The sequence below is a fragment of the Barbus barbus genome (genome assembly GCF_936440315.1).
Source record: "Barbus barbus genome assembly, chromosome: 6".
Classification (NCBI taxonomy): domain Eukaryota; kingdom Metazoa; phylum Chordata; class Actinopteri; order Cypriniformes; family Cyprinidae; genus Barbus; species Barbus barbus.
In genome coordinates, this window is record NC_136734.1 from 22,801,134 (window position 1) to 22,827,064 (window position 25,931).

The 25,931-nt window shown below is 36.8% G+C and overlaps 1 protein-coding gene across 2 annotated transcripts in view; it reads right to left on the reverse strand.

The window, feature by feature from the left end:
* Window positions 1-25,931, reverse strand: part of LOC306871234 (A disintegrin and metalloproteinase with thrombospondin motifs 3-like) — a 125,309-nt gene that overhangs the window by 87,022 nt on the left and 12,356 nt on the right. For both annotated transcript variants that reach the window (XM_079419016.1, XM_079419017.1), the window contains exon 4: window positions 4,907-5,063. In XM_079419016.1, the coding sequence (XP_079275142.1) occupies window positions 4,907-5,063 (157 nt within the window). The remainder of the gene's footprint in view (window positions 1-4,906; window positions 5,064-25,931) is intronic.

Below are 25,931 nucleotides of genomic sequence, written 5' to 3' on the forward strand. Positions count from 1 at the left end.
TCTAAAATCGCAACTTTTCATTTTTCATAGTGCACGATGTAACTACAAAAGAGTCAAGTTTTAAATAGGAAAATTATCGAAACTCTTTAGTCATTTTTGATGACCAAATGCTAATGGTCTAATCTGATTCAATGATCTATGTTAAGCTAAGCTAAAAGTGCTACCGCCAGACATGGAGATTGGCTGAATGGATTCAAAAACGGTAAAACTCAACTGTTTATCTCTAGGGGAGTTGTAAAATGAGCCTATTTAAAAAAAAAGTGGAGTGTTCCTTTAAGTGAATGAAAAGATTGTGCCAAGTTTTAAATCTGAAAGTACACCGTGTATAAAGTTATTGTTTCTCAAAAGAAATAGTCGACTCTGAATCATTTAAATGAGCTGTTTTTAAAACGAATCCCAAGCCATTTCATGTTGACGTCAACATGAAACAATAGCATATTGCCCCCCCACTTGTTGCGCATGCAGACCTGGGAAAACTTGATTTTCGTGTGAAACTTGAAAACTTCAAGTTTGCAACTTCAAATTCTCCAAAAATACAAAACAAAATATGTCCTTGGAAGTAACACCCTCACCACAAAAGTTTACAGCCAAAGGTTGTAATACAAAAATATACCACTGGACCAGTCTTAATTATCCCGAACATAGGTTCTAGAAAGAGCGTCTGCAACAACGTTATCAGCTCCTTTTTTATGCCGGATCTCGATGTTATATTCTTGCACAATAAGAGACCAACGCATCAAACGTTGGTTGGAAGTAGACATTCTCAAAAGAAATGCCAAGGCGCTGTGATCAGTGTAAACTATAATGGGGACATTACTTCCACCCAAATACACCTCAAAATGTTGAAGTGCTAACAATAAAGCTAACGCTTCTTTCTCAATTGGGCTGTAATTCTGTTGGGTCTTAGAAAACTTCTTTGAGAAAAAAGATACAGGTTGCTCAATTCCAGCTTGATCTTCTTGCAGCAGGACTGCCCCGGCTCCGGTAGCGCTAGCATCCACCTGTAACTTGAACGGTGATGAAAAATTGGGGGCAGAGAGCAGTACACAGTAGATCCTTAGCAAAGTTAAAAGCACCGATACATTCTGAAGTCCACACAAACCTCCTAGATGTACTTAAAAGGTCAGTAAGGGGTGAAACGATAGCAGCAAAATTTCTACAGAAACCCCGATAGTACCCAGTCATTCCTAAGAAGCTCCGCAAATCACGCTTGTTAGTTGGGGTAGGAAACTCAACAAAAACAAAACCTTAGCCTCCACTTGTCGCACTTGACCTTGTGCGACACGTTTGCCAAGATATGTAACAACAGCCTTTGCAAATTCACACTTGGCTAGATTCAAAGTTAAAGAAGTATTGGCCAACCGGCCAAACACTACATCCAGCTTAGCCAAATGGGCCTCCCATGAGTTTGAATACACTACAACATCGTCCAGGTACACTTCACAGTCTGATACTCCTGACGATACTCTGTTCATAAGCCGGTGGAAGGGGCATTTCGCATGCCGAAAGCCGAAAGCCATGACAGAGTACTGAAGGAAGTTATCAGGTGTCACGAATGCTGATATTTCTGAAGCACGAGATGTTAGAGGGACTTGCCAGTACCCTTTTAGCAGGTCTAATTTTGTGACATAACGTGCACTACCAACACGGTCTACACAATCTTCCATTCTCGGAAGTGGGAAGGAATCTGGTTTGGTCACTGCATTAATTTTACGATAATCAGTACAAAATCTATAGGTGGAGTCAGATTTAGGTACCAATATACATGGGGAACTCTACGGACTTTGGCTAGGCACGGCAAGACCATGTTCCAGTAGATACTGAACCTCATTTCTCATGACATCACGTTTTTTTGGATTTACACGATAAGGGTGTTGCTTGATTGGCTGACTGTCACCTACATCAATATCATGACATATTACTGTAGTTTGTGATGGTAAATCAGTAAAACGTTTTGGGTATTTGCTAATCAAGGTACAATTAGTAAAATTAGTACCTCGATCCGATTGGATCACCTTTGGTAAGCCAAAGATGGAGAAGAACCTAATAAGCTCTTACACAACCGTCTTAGCTCTAAGGGTGCGTAAAGGAATTGCCTCAGGATAACGAGTCACAGCACACATGAAAGTAAGGAGGTACTGATGCCCTGACTTTGACTTTGACTTTGGCAAGGGCCCTACACAGTCAATGATTAACTGTCCGAATGGCTCACCAACAACTGGGATCGGAATAAGTGGGACTGGGGGAACAATTTGATTTGGGTTACCTGCCAATTGACAAGTATGACAGGAACGGACAAATCTGGACACAGATGACTTTGTTCCAAACCAGAATCATAGGATCATATATGCTGGTATTTTGTTTCATTTTGAGTTGGAGTGATTGTCTGGCACATCTTTGATTGAGCCACAAACTGAACAAGACAGTTCAGTCCGATTTGGTCAGTAAAAAAGTTTAATTTTTTAATTAATTAATTAATTACGGTGAAAATTAGCTTGTTAAAATTATTAACACATTTAACGCACTTGCCCCGCCTCAGATCTGACATTTCATACAGTTGATTGATGACAAATATGAGGCAGGGCAACAACTCACTGCATGATGGAGCTTAGAGAACATGGTTAGAATGTCCCTAAAATACAAGATATGGGGCAAAAATGCCCCTGTTTGAGTTTTTGTTATATTTACATCATATAGTTAAGCAATATCATACGAGCAATAAGTGCAATACCACACGAGTGAAAATGTGATACTGATCTTATACAACAGTTCAATAATTAAGAAGTTAATATTGTGTTATTTTAGACACAATGTTATCTGTTTTGTTCCGTTTTGCCAACGAAAATATAAAGATAAAGCAGAACTGTTTGTCTCCGAGCAAAATGCAGCTACATTTCATTTCTTAAATAATGTTTGAAAGAACTGGGTGAACCATTAGGCTCATTGGATTTTAAGCGACACTGCACAGACCAATTAGTTTATGACATCAAAAATACCATGAGAGCAGTTCAAAAGCATGCAGACCATCTGCTCTCGCGGAACTTTGATGTCACACCGATCGATCTGATGGTGATGATCTGCTTCAAGTCGAACAAGCCTAATGATTCATAAAGACTCATAAATGACTCATAAAGATAATAATTTACTATACTCCTGAATTAGACATTTGAACGAATAAAATGAATAAATGAATGTCTCAATGATTTAATAATTAAGACATTTACCATCACCTACTGGCAGTTTTAGTTTATTATTTTGAGTATAATTTCATTAAATAAATAATTTCATATTCCATAGTAATAATAATAATCTGAATTATTAAAGATATAGTTATCCACCCAAAAATGAAAATGTTGTCATCATTCACTCACCCTCATGGTCCAAAAGAGTATAGGCCTATGTAATAAATTCTATGTTGAATCAAACAAAACATTTCTTGCTGAAGCTACTTTTTGTAATGTATATTTGATGCTTTACACAACATTGACTTTAAATTATATTTTGGGAGTAATTACTCAGCCAAATTCGATGTGCGATTAATTTGCAATTAATTACATTAATTAATTGCAACGTCATGTAATTAATTAGACAAAAACATTTAATCGCATACCAGCCCTAGTTTTAAAAGAACGATTTGTTTGCAAACCAGACACCACTCCATTTGCCTTAGGCTATGGATTACAGGTTGTTGTAAATAATGTTCCATTTCTTGTTTCGCTTCGCTTCATAAGACCTCAATGTATCATCAGGAGTATTGTCTGTGTCTTGCCTGTTTATGCTTTTTTGACTCTAAAAGTGATGGTAGCAGTTGATTTACATTTTATGAATCACCATGGACCACGGTTTCAGCTAAAATTATTCTTTACTGTTCTACTGAAGAAAAAAAGTCACCTATTTGAAAAGCCTGAAGTTGAGTAAATAAACAACAAATTTACATTTTTGGGTGAACTATCCCTTTAATACCCTTAGAGAGGTTTGTCTGCATAAATGGGTCATAAGTAATTTTTGGAATTCACATAAAGCTGAACATTGACAGGTTTTACAAGTAGTATTCGCGATAGGTTTGATAATGGCAATAAATTTAAAGTCCACTGGCCAGATAGAGAAAAGCTTTCCTCATCTTATCAGTAGCACGCTGTGATTATCTAAGCAACAGGAGCGAGAGCGTAATCATCTCTGCTTATGGCATGTTCCCCACCTGGGACAATGGAATGCCATCACATTGCCATGGCAACCGGTACTGCCACACAAGCACTTGACACTATAGAAGCGACTGAATTGAGAGGAAATCTCAAAAGGTCGCGATCGCACAAAGGGCTCTACTTCCTGGAGCCTCCCACTGTTCGAACGTGATTACAAAATTACTTTAACAAAAAAAAAGCAAGTTGGCTATGAATTGAAAGCGCTCAGTCATTCACAAGCCCCAGTGGTGGTTTATAAAAAATTTTTGTGTGATCTGGTTGAGAAGATGCTGTTTAGTAATAATGGGAATGCCCACTTACAAAAAATGTCTGACTTCAGACTCTCTAGCATGCTTTAGTACTCTGTATATTTCTAACAAAAGGCAATTTAAAACAACTTTTCAAAACACGATAAAGGAATTTATCTGCTCCAAACAAACAGTTTCCTATCTCTACTATTCATTCCAAAGCAACAAAAAAGCACAAGTGCTTTTAAGTTAATTTCAGGTCAGGTAGTATCTGATAGAGGACAAAATTATGTTACTTGTTTTTAAAGAACTTATCAACATGTGAGTTAGCCATTTATATTTTTATACAACAGTTACAACCATTATGCTATATTCTACCAGTATCATAAAATCCTAAACCTAGGGCAAACACAGGAAATGGGACAAGGCTAGATTGAACAGATGCACAGAAGTCTTCAATAATCCAGTGGTACGTACCGATTGGTTGGTAATCCAAAGAGATGTCTGAAGGTGCTTTCAATAGTGCAGACCTTCGGTACACCACATGCACTCTTCCCCTCTCCTCGTGTTCCTGTGTTCCTCGCTCCAGAGGCTCAATGAAGTACTCATCAGAATCAGTTCGAATCATACCAGCCTTGGAAAAACAAAAATAAGAACAACTTTTGACAGAAATAAAGGGGAAATTGAAGTCTGTCTAACCAACGACATATCTAGAGAATAAACCTATAAATAAGAATGACAGATACAGATTTGACAGTAAAATGAAATATGTTCATAAATGTAGGTGACAATAAATCTCACCACTAAATGCAAAAACACATCATATGGTTTTGTTGGATGGGCAGATGCTCTATTTATCAGCCAACTCTCATCCCCTCATTTACTAATCGAGCGCAGCAATAGTTCAGTCAGGCCACGTAGGTATAGGGCTGCAGTCAGCTGACAAATCGCTCCAACCGCACTACCATTCTTCTATTAGACCGGGGATATATACAGTACGTGGCATTAAAGCTCGGTAAGTATGCTCAAACTGCTCGCAACCCTCCCTCACTCCCATCTATAAGTTTCAAGCATATTATTGTGCACTTTCTGGTTGTTGTCTTCTTTTTGTTTCAGATTACCAAGGCTTTCAATTCCTAGCTGTCATGGACCTCACTGCCGAGAGACATTCATTCTTCATAGCAAGCTACTGTATAGCTGTCCCGGGATTCACCACAATGTCTACACGTTACCACTGTTTCATTTAAGACATTACTTATGTTCTTTATTATCTGTATTTCACTCAGCTGATGATTCTGGGGGGTTAATGCTAATGCTCTCGTATGTGCATACAATTATGGAGTGAGAACCCCCATAAGGAACCATACCGCCAAAGACAACTTTTGTTTCAATAAACTCAACATAAAGTGGTCCTGCCTGAATTATCTTTTAAACTAACATACGGTAACAGTCACAACATATTATGTACAGGCACACAATACATGGCACACTTCCAAACATTCCTTCTACTCAAAGTTAAAGGGGTGGTTAGATTTTACCTTTTTAACTTTAGTTAGTGTGTAATCTTGCTGTTTGAGCATAAACAATATCTGCGATGCAAACAAAGATATTGGGCCCTATCATACACCCGGTGCAATGTGGCGCCAGATGTGACGCAAGTGTTTTTTGCTAGTTTCAGCCAAACACAGTTATCAATTTCATGTCCTGCGCCATGTTGTTTAAAAAGCAAATGCATTTGCACCCATTTGTGCACCCATGGGCGTGCTGGTCTGAAAACGAGGTGTGTTCAGGCGCATTGTTGGCGCATTGCTATTTTGAGGCAACTGAAATAGACCACGCCATTGACCAACTAAAACCTGGGGACGGTTGCATAAACTGTTCAGACTAGTCTTTAATTAAATTCAGTTATGAAAATCTAGACTGGTCTTATTTGTATTGGAGAAGTAAGACTGATTACCCCTTGGCAACTGCTAGTTGGTCAAACTAGTTCTTAACACTAGAACCGCCAGGGGTCGCTGTATACCTAAAACCGCCAGCGGGTAAATTTTACCCGCGCATATTACAACTGTTTTTATATGGCTAAAGAACATATTATTTCACTGTATTATATGCCACTGTCTTCACAAAGAAGTGTCTAGAATGAAATGATTGTCTAGTCATCAACTATATTTTTGTCCTGTTTTATGTTCAAGGCTTTTTTATGCAGGCCACTAATCACTTTTCATATCGGTCAATATAATTAGAAGGAAGTAAATACATATTTGGGTGGTGTAATATTATACTACAATGTCATTAAATAATATATTAAGATATAGATAATATAATCATATTAGATATTATATTAACCTATGTTATTTAAATGACAAAAATAGCCAATAGACAATGATGAGCAATAATTCACCACACTGCATGATGTGATGACAAATTCAAGCACAGCTTCACCTAATTAATAATTAATTTGTTTAATTATATCATTTGAATAAGAGAACAACACCAATAAACTTCGGGTAATATCAAAAAATGGTTTTGTTCATTACATAATAGATTGGATTTTTTTTTTTTTCTTCAGGAAACGGGCAGACTAAAAAGCATCACAGAAATGCACAATGAACGATAGAAATGGCAAAACAAAAATTAAACAAACTAAATTTTGGAAAAAAAATTATCTAAACATTTTTAAACATTAGGCTACATAAATATGATATTATGAGTAACATTAGGCAACAAATCTTGATCGCTGTCAGATGAGCCGTCAGGCGCTGAGCTGACCCAGGACACTTCCTCTCACCACCATCAGACTCTCCATCGCTCATGGTATTTAGTGCTTCTTATACCCTTTCAGCATCCATAAATCGCCTTCTTTTACTCATTTTGTCTTTATTTATGAATCTGATAACCGCTAATTCAGTGAGTGAATGCGTTGCCTAGCAATGTACAACGGCATACGCGGCAAGAAAATGACAGCGACAATACAGGCATTATATAGTGGGTAAATTTGACGCTTATAGGTATAAATGCCCCGTTTTTTTATGTGGTTTTATCTAAACAATTTTTAACAACAGGGGATTGTAAATCACACAATTTTAGTAAAAGTCAATGACTGGGAGACTTGAATGTTTCATTGAAAATCTGTTATGTACATTTGAAAAACAGCCACGGGTAAAATTTTCCAAATATTTTTTTATTTTTATTTTTTTTTTGTAATATGCGCCTATAGGCAGGTCCCCAACGTGCATACACTCTGCTTATTACACACATAGGGCTACACAGCAGCATACAAACATGTCAAATATGAAAAATTAAAGGACTACAATGTAAAATATTATTATTGTGTAGGCTACATAAATATAAAAATGCCAACAAGCCATAATGGATAGTCATTGCATGTATAAGAATGATGCTACCTATTTGCTCGCACACGAGCAGCTCTGTTTTCTATCTGGAGACGAGTCAGTCTTTGCTCTTGCAAATTACGCTGTGTAAATAGCAAATCCGGCACGTTATACCCAAAACACACCCATTACTCATTAAGAGAATAGGGACAACTCTTTTAGACCATGCGCTGGGTGCGCCAACCGTTTTTCCCGTCGTAAACTAGCAAAAGTGGATTCAGACCAAGTGCACCTGCACCTTGCGCTTTAGACCTTGTGCTTAGATCGTTAAAATAGGGCCCATAGTCTTTTAAAATTATGGCAGTTTAATGCCTACAGTTACGGTTGGTTGGAACTACAGCGAGCTACTTCCCGGGTTGGTGACATCACATACCTTGAAAGTTACATATACCCCGCCCCCGGGAACATGCAACAAAGGGTGCGAGGACATGTTGTGCTGCTTTAGAGAAGAGGAAGCGTTATTGCCATGCCGTCAAAACTAGGGGTGCACGAAAAAATCGATTCATATATGAATCGCGATTCTGTCTTCTAACGATTCTAATGGATTCACAATAGGGCTGTGCAATTAATCACATGCGACTGTCATTGTCATATTTACGTCAGTAAAGCCGGTTCTGTGATTAGTAGTAAATCTCCATCACGTGCTTTCAGAAGGAGCGACATTTAATACACAGAGCCGTAGTACTAATAATACTGTGTTGTATACTGTGATTGCTGTGACTACGTAGTACTGTGATTACTACTAATCACTGAACTGCCTTTACTGATGAGATGCGCATGTGATTAATTGCACAGCCCTATTTCACAAGTTTCAAAATCAATGTTCTAATCCTGTTCCTTGCGTCACCCTGGTCTGCACACGCTCTGCTCTGCATCTGCATCTCTCTCTCTCTCTCTCTCTCTCTCTCTCTCTCTCTTTCTCTCTCTCTCATTCAGATCATCAGCTCGTCAGTTCCATCAATGAACTGTGTTCCAATTATACACTTTATGTGTATAGACAGACAGATATTTTTCACATAGAAGGGTTAAACATGGTTGTCATGGTAGTGACTAATACTTGCTGGCAAACACTTCTTACTGTTACAAAATTGCTACAATGCAATCATGTATTTTCACTGGAGAATTTTCACCGGATATTTTCATCTGAACAAGTCATTGATTTGGAAAAATGTTAATAGCCTTCTACAGAATTGATCTGGAAAAAATGTTAAATAGCCTTCTACAGAATTGATTTGGAAAAATGTTAATGGCCTTGCTATGGAAGGAGACAAATTCTGAAGGAGATTTTAAGATTAAAGTTCAAGGAAATTTAATTCTAGATGATTATTCCATTGCTACTCTTTTTAACTTATTTTATTTTTTTTAATTAATTCTGTTAATGAACTGGGGGGGGGGGGGGTGCAAAAAGGGAAAGAAATATTCTACAATCTGATTTGATAGCCAATGTTTTAACTTAGCCATGACTAACGAAACGCAGGTTAATAAAGTTACTAGCTCATTAAGAAATTGTAAATGTCGGGATGTTCATCAATTTGACACTAAGTTTCTCAAAACTCATAAAGATACTTTAGCTCCTGTTATTTCTCATTTCATTAATTTATCATTTGAATACAGTGTTTTTACTACTGCATGGAAGTAAACCATTGTTTCTCCTGTTTTTAAATTTGGGGATCATTTTGAGGTTAGCAACTATAGACCTATCATCATACTGCCAATAGTCTCACTCTTAAATGTTGTAGAGAAGGTAGTTCTTGAACAATTGACATTTTATCTTAATACAGCTAAGGTTGGTTTACACTGTATGCAATTTGGTTTCAGAGCAAATCATTCTACTGAAACAGCTACTTTACATTTAACAGAGCAAATAAAATCTAAGCTTGATAAAGGTGGAACAGTTGGTGCTATATTTTTAGATTTGCATAAAGCCTTTGACTAGGTTAATCACAATGTTCTTCTCTCTAAATTATCTAAGTTCAAATTTTCATCTGGGGCTTTAGCATGGATCTCCTCATATTTATCAAATAGACAGCAATGTGTAAAAATTAAAGGGGTTCATTTCAATAACTTAAACTGTACAATGGGCATACCCCAAGGATCAGTATTAGGCCCTTTATTATTTAGTTAGTATATTAATGATCTCCCGCCACAGCAGTGCGAAGGGATACAAGTGGAAATGTATGCTGATGATACTGTTATTTTATTCTTTATTAGCCGATGAAAAGCTAGATGTTGCTATGAAAAGGATTACACAGTGGTTACGGCAATCGTGTCTCACCTGAACACTGGTAAAACAAAAGGGATGTTTTTTTCTAAAATGAATGTGTTGTTCTAGTGCAGATATTTTTATAAATGGTGAAAAGATAGAAATTGTTACTGAGTTTAATTATCTTGGTTTAACGTTGGATCCAAATCTTAGTTTTAAAAAATATGTAAAGAAAATGGTGAATACTGAGTACTATAAAATATAACTTGATAAATTTCAGAGATATTAGGCAATGTCTACCCAGTGATGTAGCTAAGGCTTTTATACATGCTACAATCTTTTCTCGCCTGTCATACTGTCTGACATGTTTCGGTCAAGCAGGAGAAACTGTTATTAAACTTTGAAAGGCTCTTTATAAATAGACTTTAAAAACTCGGGACAAAAAGCCTAACCAAATCACCACTGTAGGGTTCTGGAGAAATAATTTTTTGAGTTTTGGTCATTTTAGACTTCTTGAATTTGTTTATGGTATATACATTTTTAAATGGTTTAGCCTCTTCCATCCTTCGTGATTTTGTGCATTTTTGCTCTATAGTCTCTGTAAGATCTACTAGATCATCATCTATTAGTGATAAATTTTGTCCATGAAATTGTACATGGTCCCTTTTCAAATAATTGTTTTTTAAATAAAAAATAAATATAAGTAACAAGTCTGCCACTTTTGTTCTGACCAAATGAGGAAAAAAGCATTACAATAAATCACACTACTTGTGGCGATTAAATATAACAATCGTTTAGCTCATATCACATCAAACCATGCTATACTTTTTTCTCAAATTGTTAATGTTAACAACATCAGCATTGTGTGACTATGTGTATGTAGTGTGTATTAGCGTGTAGATTTCAATTTCTGTACAATCTAATCTCTAATTGTCATACCATTCCAATTTCATATAGAGAAATTCTTTTAACCCAAAAAGCAAATTCTTCTTCTTTAGAACTGGTTCTCTTTAAAATACAAGTCTTGTGTAATCCCACAGAAGCTATCTGTAATTAGATGCACATTTAAAACTGGAATATAATTTACTTTCAGTCACGTGTTTCATAAACATATAATCCTTTTGGGATTTCAATCTGCCATCAAAATGATATATTTAATTATTCTAGCTGCTGTGAGAAAAAGTCATGAACAATCCACCACCTGCAGCATCCTCAAATTTAATAGCCCATTAGCCGGCATACCTTCTTTATGTTTACAGATGTGATGTAATAGCGCGGCGACATGCTCGAATTTCCTGTGAATACCTACCAGTACCTCTCATCTTAGAAAACATTATTATTATAAGCTTTCTATCGTGAATCGAGCTAAGGTAAGGAGATGGTTTTGAACACTGGCTGGTTATGTACTTGTAAACATTTATTTCGGATCATTTTTTAATTTTTGTGCAGATTTAAGCAACACATCATACATTTTTTCAGCTTCATGAAAATTCTATCAAATTATGCTGATAAAAAACAATCCAGTATGTGCCTTCACAACCAATTATTTTGGAAGCCCTGATAACAAATTAAAACACCAGAGAGAGTTCAATGTTTGATGCATTTGTTGTCCTCTCTGCTTTCTTCTCAGCCTCCTATTAGTTTCAAAATCAAAGGCATCTTTAATTCAAAAATGCTTTCAGGATTCAAAACGCACCATCACACACAGTTGTAAACAAAATTTGTTTTTCCTACATAACTAAATAAACTAATTACATTTCCCCTGACACAAATTTACACAAAATTATTCAGAATTATTCAGAAATCAACAAAGTGAGAATAATTTAGATCTGAAAATATTAAAAAATATAATAGAAATTCAAAGTTTTGGTATTGTGAAAAAATAAATTAGCATATATAATAGAATCAGAATCTGAATCAGAATTCAAAAGAAAACATAATATAAAATAAAACATCAAGGAATGAAAAAAATATATATTAACAATTCAATGTTTCACTCAAATTGCCATACTGATAATCCAATAAATACTGCAATATTGAAATATTGGTAAAAAAAAAAAAACATTTTCACCACTGGACCCCACTGTATATTACTACATTATTTGTGTTTTATTAACTGTACTACACAAAATCATTCAGAATCTTTCAAATTAATATACTCATGAAATAAAAATAAAATAAACAAAATAAGGCAAAAAATAAAACTGCAAAACAAAAGCATTTTCACCAGTGGTCTTTTCATTACACCACTATATATTATTACATCCTGTGTGTTTCAACTTATGTACAACACGTGTGAGTCACTACAAATCATACTGACATCACACCAAATCATCTTGAAGTGCAATATGTGATCCTACAAGTACACGTGCTCACTTCTGTTCATATGCTCAACTGTGTATTCGTCTCTGCACGAGAGTGTTCAAATGTACAGTACGTCAAGTGTGTGTTTTGTGCATGGACCGACCTGATTGCTCTTTTGAAACAGCCTCTCAGTTTTACCTCCAGCCCCAGAGCCGGCCTCCTGGACACAGAGCAGCCTCTCAAAGGCCATGCTTTGGAATGTACTGAAAGACTAGCACTCTCTCTCTCTCTCTCGCGCGCTCTCTCTCAGCCCACTCTTCCCTAGTCATAACCTGGCTACCCCTTCTCAGCACCATCCTGTGCACTCAAGAGCACACAGTTTACCTCTCTTAATGCCTGCTGCCTAAATCCATTTCCGATTAACAGTGCATATGCCTCAATAGTCAGATTTTGCTCATAGGACTTTTTAAAATGCAACCAAAGTATGATAAGTTCTCTAAAGCTGTGAATCACTCTGCCACAATAAAACTAGATCTTTATGTATTATTATAAAAACTCATACCCAGTCTTTTTTAAACTGCCTGATGCATATAAATATGCCGTGCACTGCAGGTGCACGTGTAAAGAATCAGTATGCGCCAAACATACGTGTTCCAAACCCCTGATTCTCCCCTGCAGACACAGGTCACTGCACCGACCACCTGAGCCAAGCTGTTTGATTGGAAGAGATATCTTTGCACTTTAATAACTTAAATAACAAGTGAATTCATGCCCATTTATTGCAGGAATAATTCCCTGATGACAGTAGAGTGCAAGACAGCATTGTTCCCAACTGCTTTTTAACCATGTAAAATGCTGCTGCCTCTGTGTGCATGTAAATATAGGGAAATACTCAAATCTAACCCTAAACTTTATTGTTTGGTCTGTTGTACACTAACCTTAACTGACAATCAATCAATAAAGTCACCTAAAAATAATAATTAAAAATGAAACCTAGATCAATGTAATCTATTAATCATGCACCACAACCAAAAGCCTGTCTGACATGTATACACGGCCATTATTATGAAAAAAACAAAAAAACAATCATTATTGCTGTTCTTCAATGATTGCAAGTTGCTTTGGGAACAAAATAAGTATTTATGTTGGATTTATGCAGAGATTGTGCACTTTGCCTGAGGTGTTTCCAAACTTTTGGAGGTCAATGTATGTTAATGTTTTTTTTTTATGATAAAAGAAAGAAAAACTGAATAATATGTCTGTCAGTGGCAGATAACACTGTGAGAGCTCAGGAGTTTTTTTTTGTGCCTTTTATTTTGAGAGGACAGTAGAGAGATGACAGGAAAATATTAAGGTGGAGAGAGGGAAGCGGGATCAGCAAAGGACCTCGAGGCAGGAATCGAACTCGGGTCGCTGTGAGTGTAGTTGCGCTATATGTCAACACACTAAACATGAAGCTATTGATTCCGACGAGCTCGGGAGGTTTTAATTAAAGCCCTTCAGCTATTATTTTCCATACACCTGCTGAAATCACCAGGAAAGTTGGTTATGTTATGTTAGATATTGGTATCCACACCAGACAAGAGGTCCTCGCTGCAGCCTGTAGCACGATGACGTACTGGATCAGATCCAATACGTAGTGGATGTTTTACGCGCATGCGCAGTATTGGTCTCAAATAAATTCATATTTTTATTTACATTTAATCATTTTGCGGACGCTTTTATCCAAAGCGACTTAGTCTAACGACTTAGTCTAAGTGAAGTCTAACATGTAGCAATTAAGGGGTTTTGACCTACATTACAATACGTGATGACCTACATTATATTACAATGTAAAAACTTTAATGTCTAAATTCATCCACAATGTTTTTGTCTTTACTGGCGACTTCAAAATTTTTTTTTTTTTTTTTTTTTCATATGTTATCGCCAGGATGCCCATATCAGTGCTGTATCCATTATTATAAGGATACAATAAGCACTGTAACATGATATGAAGAGTATATTTGCAAAAACAGATAACTCCCTTTTTTTAAATTGTCAAATATTATTATGTTTTTATTGTGTTTTGTGTTAATTAGCAGTTTTTTAGTTATTTTTAACCTAGTCAAAATAACCCAACTGCAGTTTGATTGAGATTAACTGGAATGCAAAATGAAGAAACATGATTTCTGAGAATTGTTAAAAACGGAGTTATCTGTTTTTGCAAATGAACTCTTCATATGCAGACGTTGCACTGTAAAAAGCTAATTATGACAGAGCCTAAATGTCTTTTTGATTGTTTTGATTGTAGCCTATCCGTCATGTTTATTTAAATTTAATAGGGTATATGAAATTAATGCCGTTAATCCATTTTGTTTATATAACTATTACAAACATTTTCAATAGGCTAATAATAATAAAAAAAAAACATTAAATTTATATTAAGACTTTACCTCGCTAATAACGCCTCAGTCAGGTAACATAAATGTTTTATTAGTTGCTTTTCACACATCGTCTGATACAATACAAAACACTCAAAAAGAGAGAGAGAGAGAGAGAGAGAGAGAGAGAGCGCTCTCGTAAAGGAATGGATGGTATGTCTTTAGCCATTAGATCTATCTCCAGAGTCCAGGGATTTAACTTGCATATGAATAACACACACACAAAAAAAATAGAGATTGCCATCTTTGTTACCTTGTCCCCGACTGTGTGTGTATTTATTTGTAGGACATAGGATTGACTGTAAAAACTCGTTATAACCCGGGATAACAGTTCTATTGGCATTCTTCTCCCCCGAGTTACGTCTTCCGCCATTTTGGAGAGTACCTAAGAACGTATTTGACGTGCAGCGTTGTTTATGTTCGGGGGGAAAGCGCGCACATGAACATAATCTGCGTATTAAGCGTTGTTTATGCTTTGGGAAAAGCGTGCGTATTTGTTGTGATACTCTCTAAAATGGCGGACGACGTAACTCGGGGGAGAAGAATGGTTGAGTAAATTGTTATTTTTGTTTGCGCAAAATAAGTATTCTCTTATCATCGTAAAACTGAAGTTGAACCACTGTTTCTGGACCTGGGAACATTTCAGTTGTGTTGCTGTCTATGGAGTGTCAGATAGCTCTCCGATTTCATCAAAAACATCTTAATTTGTGTTCCGAAGATGAACAAAGGTCTTACGGGTTGAAAGGACATGAGGGTGAGTAATTAATGACAGAATTTTCATTTTGGGGTTCTATGGCCAACCAGCATCATTATAATGGGCATGGTGATCCACCAACTATACACATGCCAAGCCAGTCCTAACCAGGAACTTCATGCTGGTCTAAGGTTGTATTTTTAGCAGAGACATTATTGCTTATACTTCAGATATTATTTTTAGGAGTGAACATTTATCATTTGTCAGTCTGAGGCATCACATACAGTACCTCAAGTACAAATTGATCATTTGGAAAAGACTTCTGGAAAAGAGGAAGATAAAAGAAGGAGAAAAAATAAAGAGTATGATTAAGCCTGAGAATATGACAGTGACAGTGACGTGACATTCGACCAAGTATGGTGACCCATACTCGGAATTTGTGCTCTGCATTTACCCATCCAAAGTGCACACACACAGCAGTGAACACACACACACCATGAACACACACCCAGAGCAGTAGGTGGAGGAAAAAAAAAAATCATACAGTAGGTGAAAAAAAAAAAAGACTGTGGTCAAGGCTGTGATATTTTAAAGTGTGGTCGACACACTAACAATAATTGCTTTCAACGCACAATACATAATGCACTACTGAATAAGGGTACAGTAATGAAACATTGGTAAAATAATTGCAAATAATAAAATAAGCGCTAAAATAATTGTGACATTTTTATCTTTATAAATTTTATGTTTTGTAAAATTTTTTTTTTTTTTTCTAATACACAAGTGCTTAGGCTCATTTTATCCAAGGAAACTATTTTAGAGAATGTTGAAACGGAAATAAAAAGACTTTCATTAACATTTAACATTACAATTTTCTTCCAAGAATCCATTTCACTGGACTGCACAGAAAACAAACAGTCCACCATTATAAGGTTGTGGCTGGACACTGTGATCAGAAAATATCGCAGCTTATCATGTTCAACGAACTACTGCCATTCCCAATAACCAAACTTTTATACTCAGCCCTCATTAAAAACATTAAACACATCTCTGAGGTGACAGTGCCAGCGTTAAACATGGAGGACAGGGTGGTCAACACTATTACCGCTCCATTAGCAACACCAACCAACGCGCAGCGCAGCTGGCTATGTGGAGTGGACAATCACAGGAGGATGGACAGTAGGGCTGCACGATTAACCTTTATCGCATCGATATTGAGGTTTTAACTCCCGCAATAACCTAACCTCAGGAGACTGAGGTTTTTTCCCCCGCCTCTGACATTTGAGTGACAAACCTATTAGCCAATCAAAATGGTCGAATCTCGCGTTCCTGGCTTGCTGGCCAATTAGAAATGGCAATGGAAACAAGGTTGTATGCAGTGCACCGGCTTTCTGTCAGCAGCAAAGCAGCTAACACACAACGTGCCTCGAATTGTGCCACCCTTTTTGAGTCGACGTCACGATTATGTCACAGCACAAGCTGGAGGCAAAACAGAGGGAGAACTGGAGGCTAGAAGGCGGCCCATTCAAACCAGCGCAGATTCAGCAACATAAGGAGCTTTAAAGGTGCCATAGAATGCATTTGATACAGTATTTTAAATTGTTCTCTGATATCTACACAGAAGGTATGTGGCTTAGGTAAGGGCAAAAAATCTCCAGAAACGATTTTACATGTCCATTTACAACCCTAGGATTTCTGCCTAGAATGAAACGGTCTGTTATTGGCTTATTTGGCAGGGTCATGAATAATAATGAGCTCTGCTCTGATTGGCTGTTTCACAGTTCGGCTCATCAGCAAGAAGGAAGCACAGGGAGGAAAATATATATTTAAATACTTTCTCTCGCAGTTATATCGTCGGGTAATTATACTGTATATAAAACGCGGGCATCAGGGAGCCGTTATTAATATGCGAGGCATTGAAACTGCTTTTGAACGATCCATCGATCGCGTTATAGTTCACTTTCAAGAGACGCGATCACACAAACTATGTTTACATTATGGAGCAACAGTACTTACCACACATTTCACAAGATCAGATGCTTGTCAGTGGTGCTCAGGATCTGTAAGTCATTCGCCATCATCCTCATCTCTCCTTACTGAGAGTGAAATCTTATGTACTGTAACAGGCTACCGCTAGCAAGGAGCTAACCATGTCCCTTTAGTGGCTCGCGTTATTTGCTTTTTGTGCCTTTCTGAATACAGACACCAACCCATCCCTGCACTTCACACCCCCTGCACGGCCTGGAACATAACATTTATTGTGTTATTTTCGCTGTTGTCCGCGCTTGTTTATTTACAATACCTGCAGAGCTTCTGATGGTTCGGCCGGCTTAGAACAAGGGCGGGTTTATGCAAATGTTGGGGGCGTAGTGATCCTGACTGTTGCGTCACAGTCGGTGTTATGTTCTGATTCGCCTGTTTTTCAGTGGTCTTTTTTAATCACGAGATTTACATATGAAGGAGAAAACTATGGTGTTTGAGGCTCACTGTATGTCATTTCCATGTACAGAACTGTTATTATTTAAATATGCCAGGGTAAAGACAGTTTTTCATTCTATGGCACCTTTAAATATAGTCTTGTTGTGATGTTGGGTGCCAGAATCGACATAGTAACTTACAGGCTCTGATTTGAAATTTTATCGCTTACCTGCTGCCACTGCCAGACAAAAACGGACGACTGTGATTAAAACGCTATAAAACCAGAGGACTGGACAGAAACGACCGTCAAAATGCTCGCGTTTGCAACGCACACTTCTTGTCAGAAAAGGTTCAATAAAGTATTGTCTTTTGTTGTTATGAGTGCGTCTATAGATTTCTTATGCATCTCACGATTATGTTGTGTATGAAATAATGTCTGTGTGCATGTGTGTAAAAACAACAAACTTATAAGCTTAATCATTTGTAATTGTATTGTTATGAGTAATTGTGGCTTGGAATAATAATGTTTTTGTAAAAATAGTTGCCTGCTGAAATTGAAAATACATCTTCATGACTAGATAGACACTGTGAGTCTGTCTTAACTACACAGGTTAGATGTGAGTCAGTCAACCGGAGGGAATCCTGTCAGATCGTCCATGCTTCGAGGAAAAGCGTGCGCAGGTCGGCCGATCTGGTTTCGTCCATTAAAGTTAACCTTTTCAAATAACAATCGCGGTCCTGGACAGTGCGTGACCTTACATATGTGGGTGAAATCGGATTTTCTCCAGTTATTGTTAAAAAACAAGCTAACAAACTTCATAGGTAGCGTTAGTGAAGCGGTCAGTGGAATCTTTCTGCCTCCAGCTAAGCTCCGCCCACAGAAAAACGTCACAATGTTTACTAACAGAAAAAGGGTCTATAGAAAAAGCTTGTAACTACGCAGAAATGGCCGAAGGCACTTCTTCGGTGACGGGAGAGGAAGCGGGGGAGCACTTGGTTAACAAGAAGGGTGGTACTTCAGCTGTTTGGACTTATTTTGGATTCGCGAAGAACGACGTGGAGCAAAAGAGTGCTAAATGTAAAATATGTCGACGTGCCGTGGCCAGATCCAGAGGAAACACTACCAATCTATACCAGCATCTTAAAAATCACCACCAACAGCAATATGATGCATGCACATCAAAATGCACGCAAAAATCGAAAATCGCATCGCAATCGCAATATTTGTCAGAAAAACCGCAATTAGGTTTTTTCTCAAAATCGTGCAGCCCTAATGGACAGAGCCTCTTGCCTTTACCTAAACTGCAGCCCTCGAAAGGGATCAAGAGTCCTGTGTTCCATCAGTTTAATATCCCCAGCATCAGTGGCCGCCAAGTAGACACCAGCTATTGGCCAAGACAAACATATGGGATTCAGCTGAAGGGGTCCAGTTTTCTAAGACGGCACTCCAGTCTACACTTCTTAAGGAGCCGGTCTGAACGTGCTTTATTTAAAAAAAGGTACTGCCACTTTCAAAACAGCGTGGATTCAGCAGACACACTGGTACCTTTCACCCGCCATGTTGTTTAAAGGTGTGTTTGGTTTAGAAATGTGTGTAAACCTTCGTCATCATTACCTGCCATTTTCATCCCTCCTTTAAAAGGAACTTTTAAAAAGTTACACCAGTTAATTTCTTTCACTTGGAGAAAAAAAAAAAGAAAAATTCACAAGTCATCTAAACCAGAGAGGAAAAGAGGAATCTCTGTATTTTAAGGAAGAAAATTCTAAATAAATGAATTCAAGAAAAACTGAGTACTCAGGAAAATGAACATCATAATCACATTTACTCTGTACTTTTTATTACTATTTTTTAGTATTAATATTTAAAGCATACTGGTCATTACATAAAATGATGGTATTTAAGAACTTTAAAAAATGTAAATGGCTAACAGATCTTTATCCTAAATAAATTCCTTACCAAGCAGAAAAAGGTCTGTATGTCACACACCAGCTAATTTATTTGTTGCTCGTTCACGATACATATGGTAAAGCAGCTTTACAAAGAAAAGTTTATAACTAATTCCAGTAAGCAAAGGAAAGTGGCAAAGAAAACCATCAAAAATACTGTTATAGGTGCTTATGGAGGAAGGGCAGGAAAAAAAGAAAAAAAATAGGCACAACATGTCAGCTTATTGTTCTTCAGTTTCTTTAATGATGTGCAAGGTGTATTTAGTCTGATAAAAGAGTATTTAGCTCAAAACAATATATCACACATCACATCACTATAAAATGTGCGGTAGCGAGAGAAATAATTGCTTTCAACGCACAGTCAATAATGTCTTCATATATATGCGCCATTACAGTAGGAAAAATGTAACCCGCATGTTTGAAAGCCTGGCATGTACACAAGGTATCAATTTATTGCACTTTTATTGTCCCAGCCACAGTCTAATCATGATGAAAGTGTGAAAACTGAATTTGAAAATCTGTTCTATGTTCAATCCAACAGCTGAACCTGCTGCTCCTGTAGAGAATAAACTGAAAATGTATACTTGAGCAGTATCCACATGATTTTTCTAAATTTCTGTATGTGGCAAGCCCAAACGAACTCTGAAAAAATAAAAAAAAGAATAGTATGTGACGTAATTTTCAATCTAATTCAAAAAGACAACATGCAAATCAAATCAGAATCACTCATTTCTTTTTGTGCCGATCTGAAAAAGCACCCAAAGCAAAAATGTACCCATTACTTTGAGTGGTGGCAAGACCTGCATATCTAACTCTAAATAAAACTCAAGCTGCTGGTGAACAGGCCCCACTGTTCAGAGCAATGACAACAGAAAATGTGGCTTTAAGCTGGTCATAATTAAAAATGTATAAATATATTAATAAATCAATAAAAGCAGCCAAACAAACACGGCTGGATTTGCTAGACTCTGGCCTCTCCTAAAGCAGACCTAAAGCAATAAATTGCCTCTGCATATCCTACAACACCTCCCTTCCTCAACCTCAAACCAGATACCAAAACAGCTCAGGGGTCAAGCCTCTGCAACAGGCAAGTCCTTGGCTGAATCAACAAAGTACATCAATAACTATTAGTGAATATAACTCTTGTGTCCGGGTGCACTTCTCAGGGGGAGGGAACTGGCTCGGTTTCTTTCTCAATCAAAGGCAACCTTTTTTTCTGGATATGCTAAATCCCCAACATGCCCTCTTTGGTATAACTGAAGCATCTACAGCCTTTTTTCGCAAATACTTAAAAAATCCTACTGGAGATGGAGTAAAGGCCTTTAATTTTAAGAGAGGACAAGAGTCTTATTAAATGTAAAGTGGGGATTTGAGTCTAATCCAAAACATCGAAGCATCTGTTTTCTCCAGCCTCTCTTTGTCGCTTTAGATAATGTTTTGCGCAATGGCAAAACATTATCTAAAAAACATTGTATTTTAAGTCTTGCCAGTAAAACCAGAACATTGTGAAATATTTTGGGACTACTGCCAGCTAATTTGCGATTTTTGGTGCATTTTAAGTTCATTTAGAGACACAGAGGTTCATACGTGTATAAGGGGAAAATTTGTTTTTGCATGGCTAAAATCCTTTAGCTGTAAAAACACAAGCAGAGGTAACAGTTAAAATCAGGACAGCCTGTTATGATCCAAATGTTACCTGATTTCAAGCTGAGATTCTGAAGCTGAAGTCATTGAGTTCAGCCAATATTTGGTGAAGAATGTTTGTGTTCCCAGATGGATGGTTTTCTGAGTTTTAACTGGTGTTGGACTGAATAAGGGCCTCACCTGAGTTTGCAAAGTTTGAACATAAGGAGTGAAACTCAGTGCTGCTCCTTCCAAAGAAAAGTAACTACTTCTGATAGTTCAGAAAGCTTACTTTACTCTTTTTCGTTCAAAACACTTTCTTACTCTTGATATAGCTGTTCAACTAGAGATTAAAGAGATTCAACCAACAACAAAATTCCGGACATAATTTTCTGTTTAGGAGGAAAAAAAAGCTCTTTCCGATGCTATTTCATAGAGCAGGGTTTAAAGACTTCAAGCTTCAAAAAGGTCACAAACGCCAGATTAAAGTAATGGTCCATATTTATGAAATAACATGATGCCATTGCTCACTTCATACTTTTACACCCAAACTAGTTCTCAAGATATTTCATAATAAAGGTAGCGATGTTCGGTAAAACTTTATTTCGATAGTCCGCTTTTGATATTTTGCTAACAGTAAGTAACTTTGCAACTACAGTACATGTCAACTAGCAGTCATTAGAGTATTAGTAGAGTGTCTGCTTTATATCTTGTAACACTTTATTTTGATGGGTCCACAACATACAATATACTGACTATGAGAATCTTTGCAAGTGTATGTCAAATTATTCTACTAACCCTAAACCTAACCTAACAATCTATTCTGAGAGTTATTAGACATGTAGTTGCACATTAATGAGAATTACTTGACATGTAGTTGACATGTAGTTACAAAGTTACTTATAGTTAGTATAATGTCTAAAGTGGACTATCAAAATAAAGTGTAACCAAACCTTCTGATTCGTTCATAAATCTAATTGATCCAGCTCTCAAGTTCAACATACTGACTGTCTTGAATGTTTTACAGCTCTCTGAAGTGGAAGGTTATCAGTGAATGACGTAAATGTTGGTCTCTTTGTCACACAAAGCTTATATGGCTTCAGAAGACTCAAGAGTCATGAAGTCCATTTTTATTTTTTTAAGCTAAAAAGCTTCGGTCCCAGATCGGCACCATCTTCAGAATCTTTTCTGTGACAATAAATAAAGTCAAAGATATTTGAAGTACATGAAACAGAGAAAATGACGACATGACTTCTTTAACTGGTAACGCATTGCATCAGCAAGGAAGATATTTATGTAAACGGGATACAGAATTCCATGCAAGTGCATCTACGGAATCTTCCACCATTCTTGACCCACTTTGGTTGAAACATTATGTTCTTCAATTGCGTATTAAATTCACATGCTCAATAATCTTTTTTGTTACTTTCCAGTTTGTCTTTAGACGCTGGCAGTTACAGATGATGAGAGTCTGGAAAGTTAAGAACAAGGCATATTGAGTGATCCACTGAGTAAAGGGTGGGGGACACACACTGGTATGCCAGAGATGTCAGAAAGCAGAGATGTGTTTACTCTTTAAACAGAGAACACCCACTTGTGACAGTTCATGTCTCATTCACAGTTTGGTCATTGGCACTTCTGTTTGATGCAAGTTGTGCAGCCACTGTGTCTGAACTTCATAGAAAATGACAGTTCTCCTCTCTGAACTGCAGCTCCACTGTACATCCTAGCTAGGATGTGATAACAGTAGTGTTTCCTGCACCCTGCACCACAACTGAATTTACCAAATATTTACCATAAAATAATGGCAAGAAAACCCTTCACATGGGCTACACACAAACTATAAACAAATATACGGTGCAAACAGTGCAGTCCAGTTCATGAACAAACAAGTTCTTTTAATACATCGCCCAAAAAGACTTACTTTAAATGAGTCTGATGAATCATTCACTGAATGAACTCACTGAATCCATCAGATCGGTTACTGAATCAACATATGATACGTCTAGTGAGAAAACGTGTCTCACAGGCTGCATGTACAAATAAACATACAGGGTGACCAGTGTAATCCAATTCACAGACAAATGACTCTTACGAGCAAACGTAACCCTTAAAGAATGGTCTAAAAACACAAAAACCAGTTACAGTGCCCTCCACTAATATTGGCACCCTTGATAAATATGTGCAAAGGCAGCTGTGAAAATAAATCTGCATTGTTTATCTAACCTATCATTGAAGTAAAACAATTAAAAGTGGGGAGAAAATCTCATGATGAAATAAATGTTTTTCTCCAATGAATGTTTGTCACAATTATTGGCACCCCTAGAAATTCTTAAAAGTAAAATATCTCTGAAGTATATTCCCATTCATGTTTACATTTTTTAGCACACCAGGGTGACTAGGAGCATGAAATTGTCCAGCCATGACTTCCTGTTCCACAGGATTATAAATATGAGGAACACAAAGGCCAAATTCCCTTAATCATCCATCACAAGGAGTAAAACCTAAGAATATAGTTCTGATGTGCAGAACAAGATTGTTGAGCATCACAAAATAGAAAGTGGCTGTAAGAAAAGAGTTAAAGCATTGAAAGTCCCCATTTCCACCATCAGGGTAATAATTAAGAGGTTCAAATCAACTAAAGATGTTAAAAATCTGCTCGGAAGAGGACGTGTCTATATCGTCCTAATGCACAGTGAGGAGGAGAGTTTGAGTGGCTAAAGACTCTCAAAGAATCACAGCTGAAGAATTGTAGAGATTAGTTGAGTCTTGGTGTCAGAAACCTAAAAAACAAAAATATATCAAACTATATCACCCCTATATCACAACATTGTCACGTGCTGGTTTCTGTTTAGTTCCTGTTTATCCTTATTTGGGTTTTCCTGTTCTAGTTAAGTTCATCATCGTTTATTCCTTTCACCTGTTTAATATTAATCATCTCGTTTACTCCTTTGTTTCCTATTCTTTATATGCATTCAGTTTCGTTGCAGTCTTTGTCCGATCTTAGTTATATTGAAGTGTGTTTTTCCTGATATCCTGAGTTTTCTATTAAATATTACCTCTTACGAAATCTCCGTTGTCTCCAGCGCCTTCCTGCCTTGACACACCATAATAAACATGTTGTTCGGCAGGGTTTTAAGGAAAATTCTCCTCACTCATCCAAAAACAAACTCCAGCATATTCAGTTGTCAGACACTACTGGAACTTCAAATGGCACTGCTTCTATGGTCAGATGAAACTGAAAAAAAAGCTTTTTGGCAGCAAACCCACCAGATGAGTTTAGTACAAACAGGGATAAAAAAGTACCACGTCCACGATTAAATATACTGCTGGATCTTTAATGTTGTTGGCCTGTTTTTCTGCCAGAGGTCCTGAACATCTTGTTCAGATGCATGGCTTCATGGATTCTATCAAATACCAATAGATAAAAAATCTAAACCTGACTGCCTCTGTAAGCAATCTTAACAATCCAAAACAAACATCAAAATAAAAACAAAAATGGGTCACTGAGCACAAAATGAATCTTTTACCATGGCTTTCCCTGTCCTCTGACCTGAACCCTACAGAAAATGAGTGGGGTGAAATGAAGAGAAGAAGTACTAACATGGAGCTGTGAATCTGAAGGATCTGGGAAGATTCTTTATGAAGAAAATGGTCTCTGATCTCTTATCAGGTGTTCTCCAAACTCTTCAGGCATTATAGGAGAAAACTCAGAGCTGTTATTCTGGGAAAAGGACGTTGCAATAATTTGGTGCCAATAATTGTGGCCAACATGAACTAGAGGAAGCTTTTATTTCACAATGAGATTTTCCCCCACTTTCAATTGTTTTACTTCAATGATAGGTTGGAATTTTGTGATTTTTTTTTAATGAAAGATAAAAAGGATAAACAATGCAGATTTATTTTCACAGACGTCTTTGTTCATATTTACCAAGGGTGCCAATATTAGTGGAGGGCACTGTACCTGTTTGAATCAGTTTGACAAATTCTTCACTGAATGAACATACATACATACATCTGCCGTTCAAAAGTTTGAGGTTGGAGAAATATTTTTAATGTTTTTTTAAGAAGTCTCTCATTCATTTAATTAATCAAATACAGTAAAAAAAACATTGCTATTATGAAATATTTATCCTTTGAGGGCAAAACTGAATTTTCAGAAGTCATTGCTCTAGTCTTCAGTGTCACATGATCCTTCAGAAATCATTCTAATATGCTGATTTGGTGCATATTTCTTATTGTTATCAATGTTTATGATGCTTAATTTTTTTTAAATGTTCATGTTAAAACCATGATTTTTATTTATTTTTTCGGATTCATTGACGATTAATTCAAAAGAACAGCATTTATTTGAAAGAATTTTTTGTAACAGTGTAACTCTCTTTTTTTCATTCAGTGTTTATTCACAATCATTGCTCTATATATATATATATATATATATATACAGTATATATATTCATTGCTATATATATATACAGCAATGAATTTATGTTTGTACGAC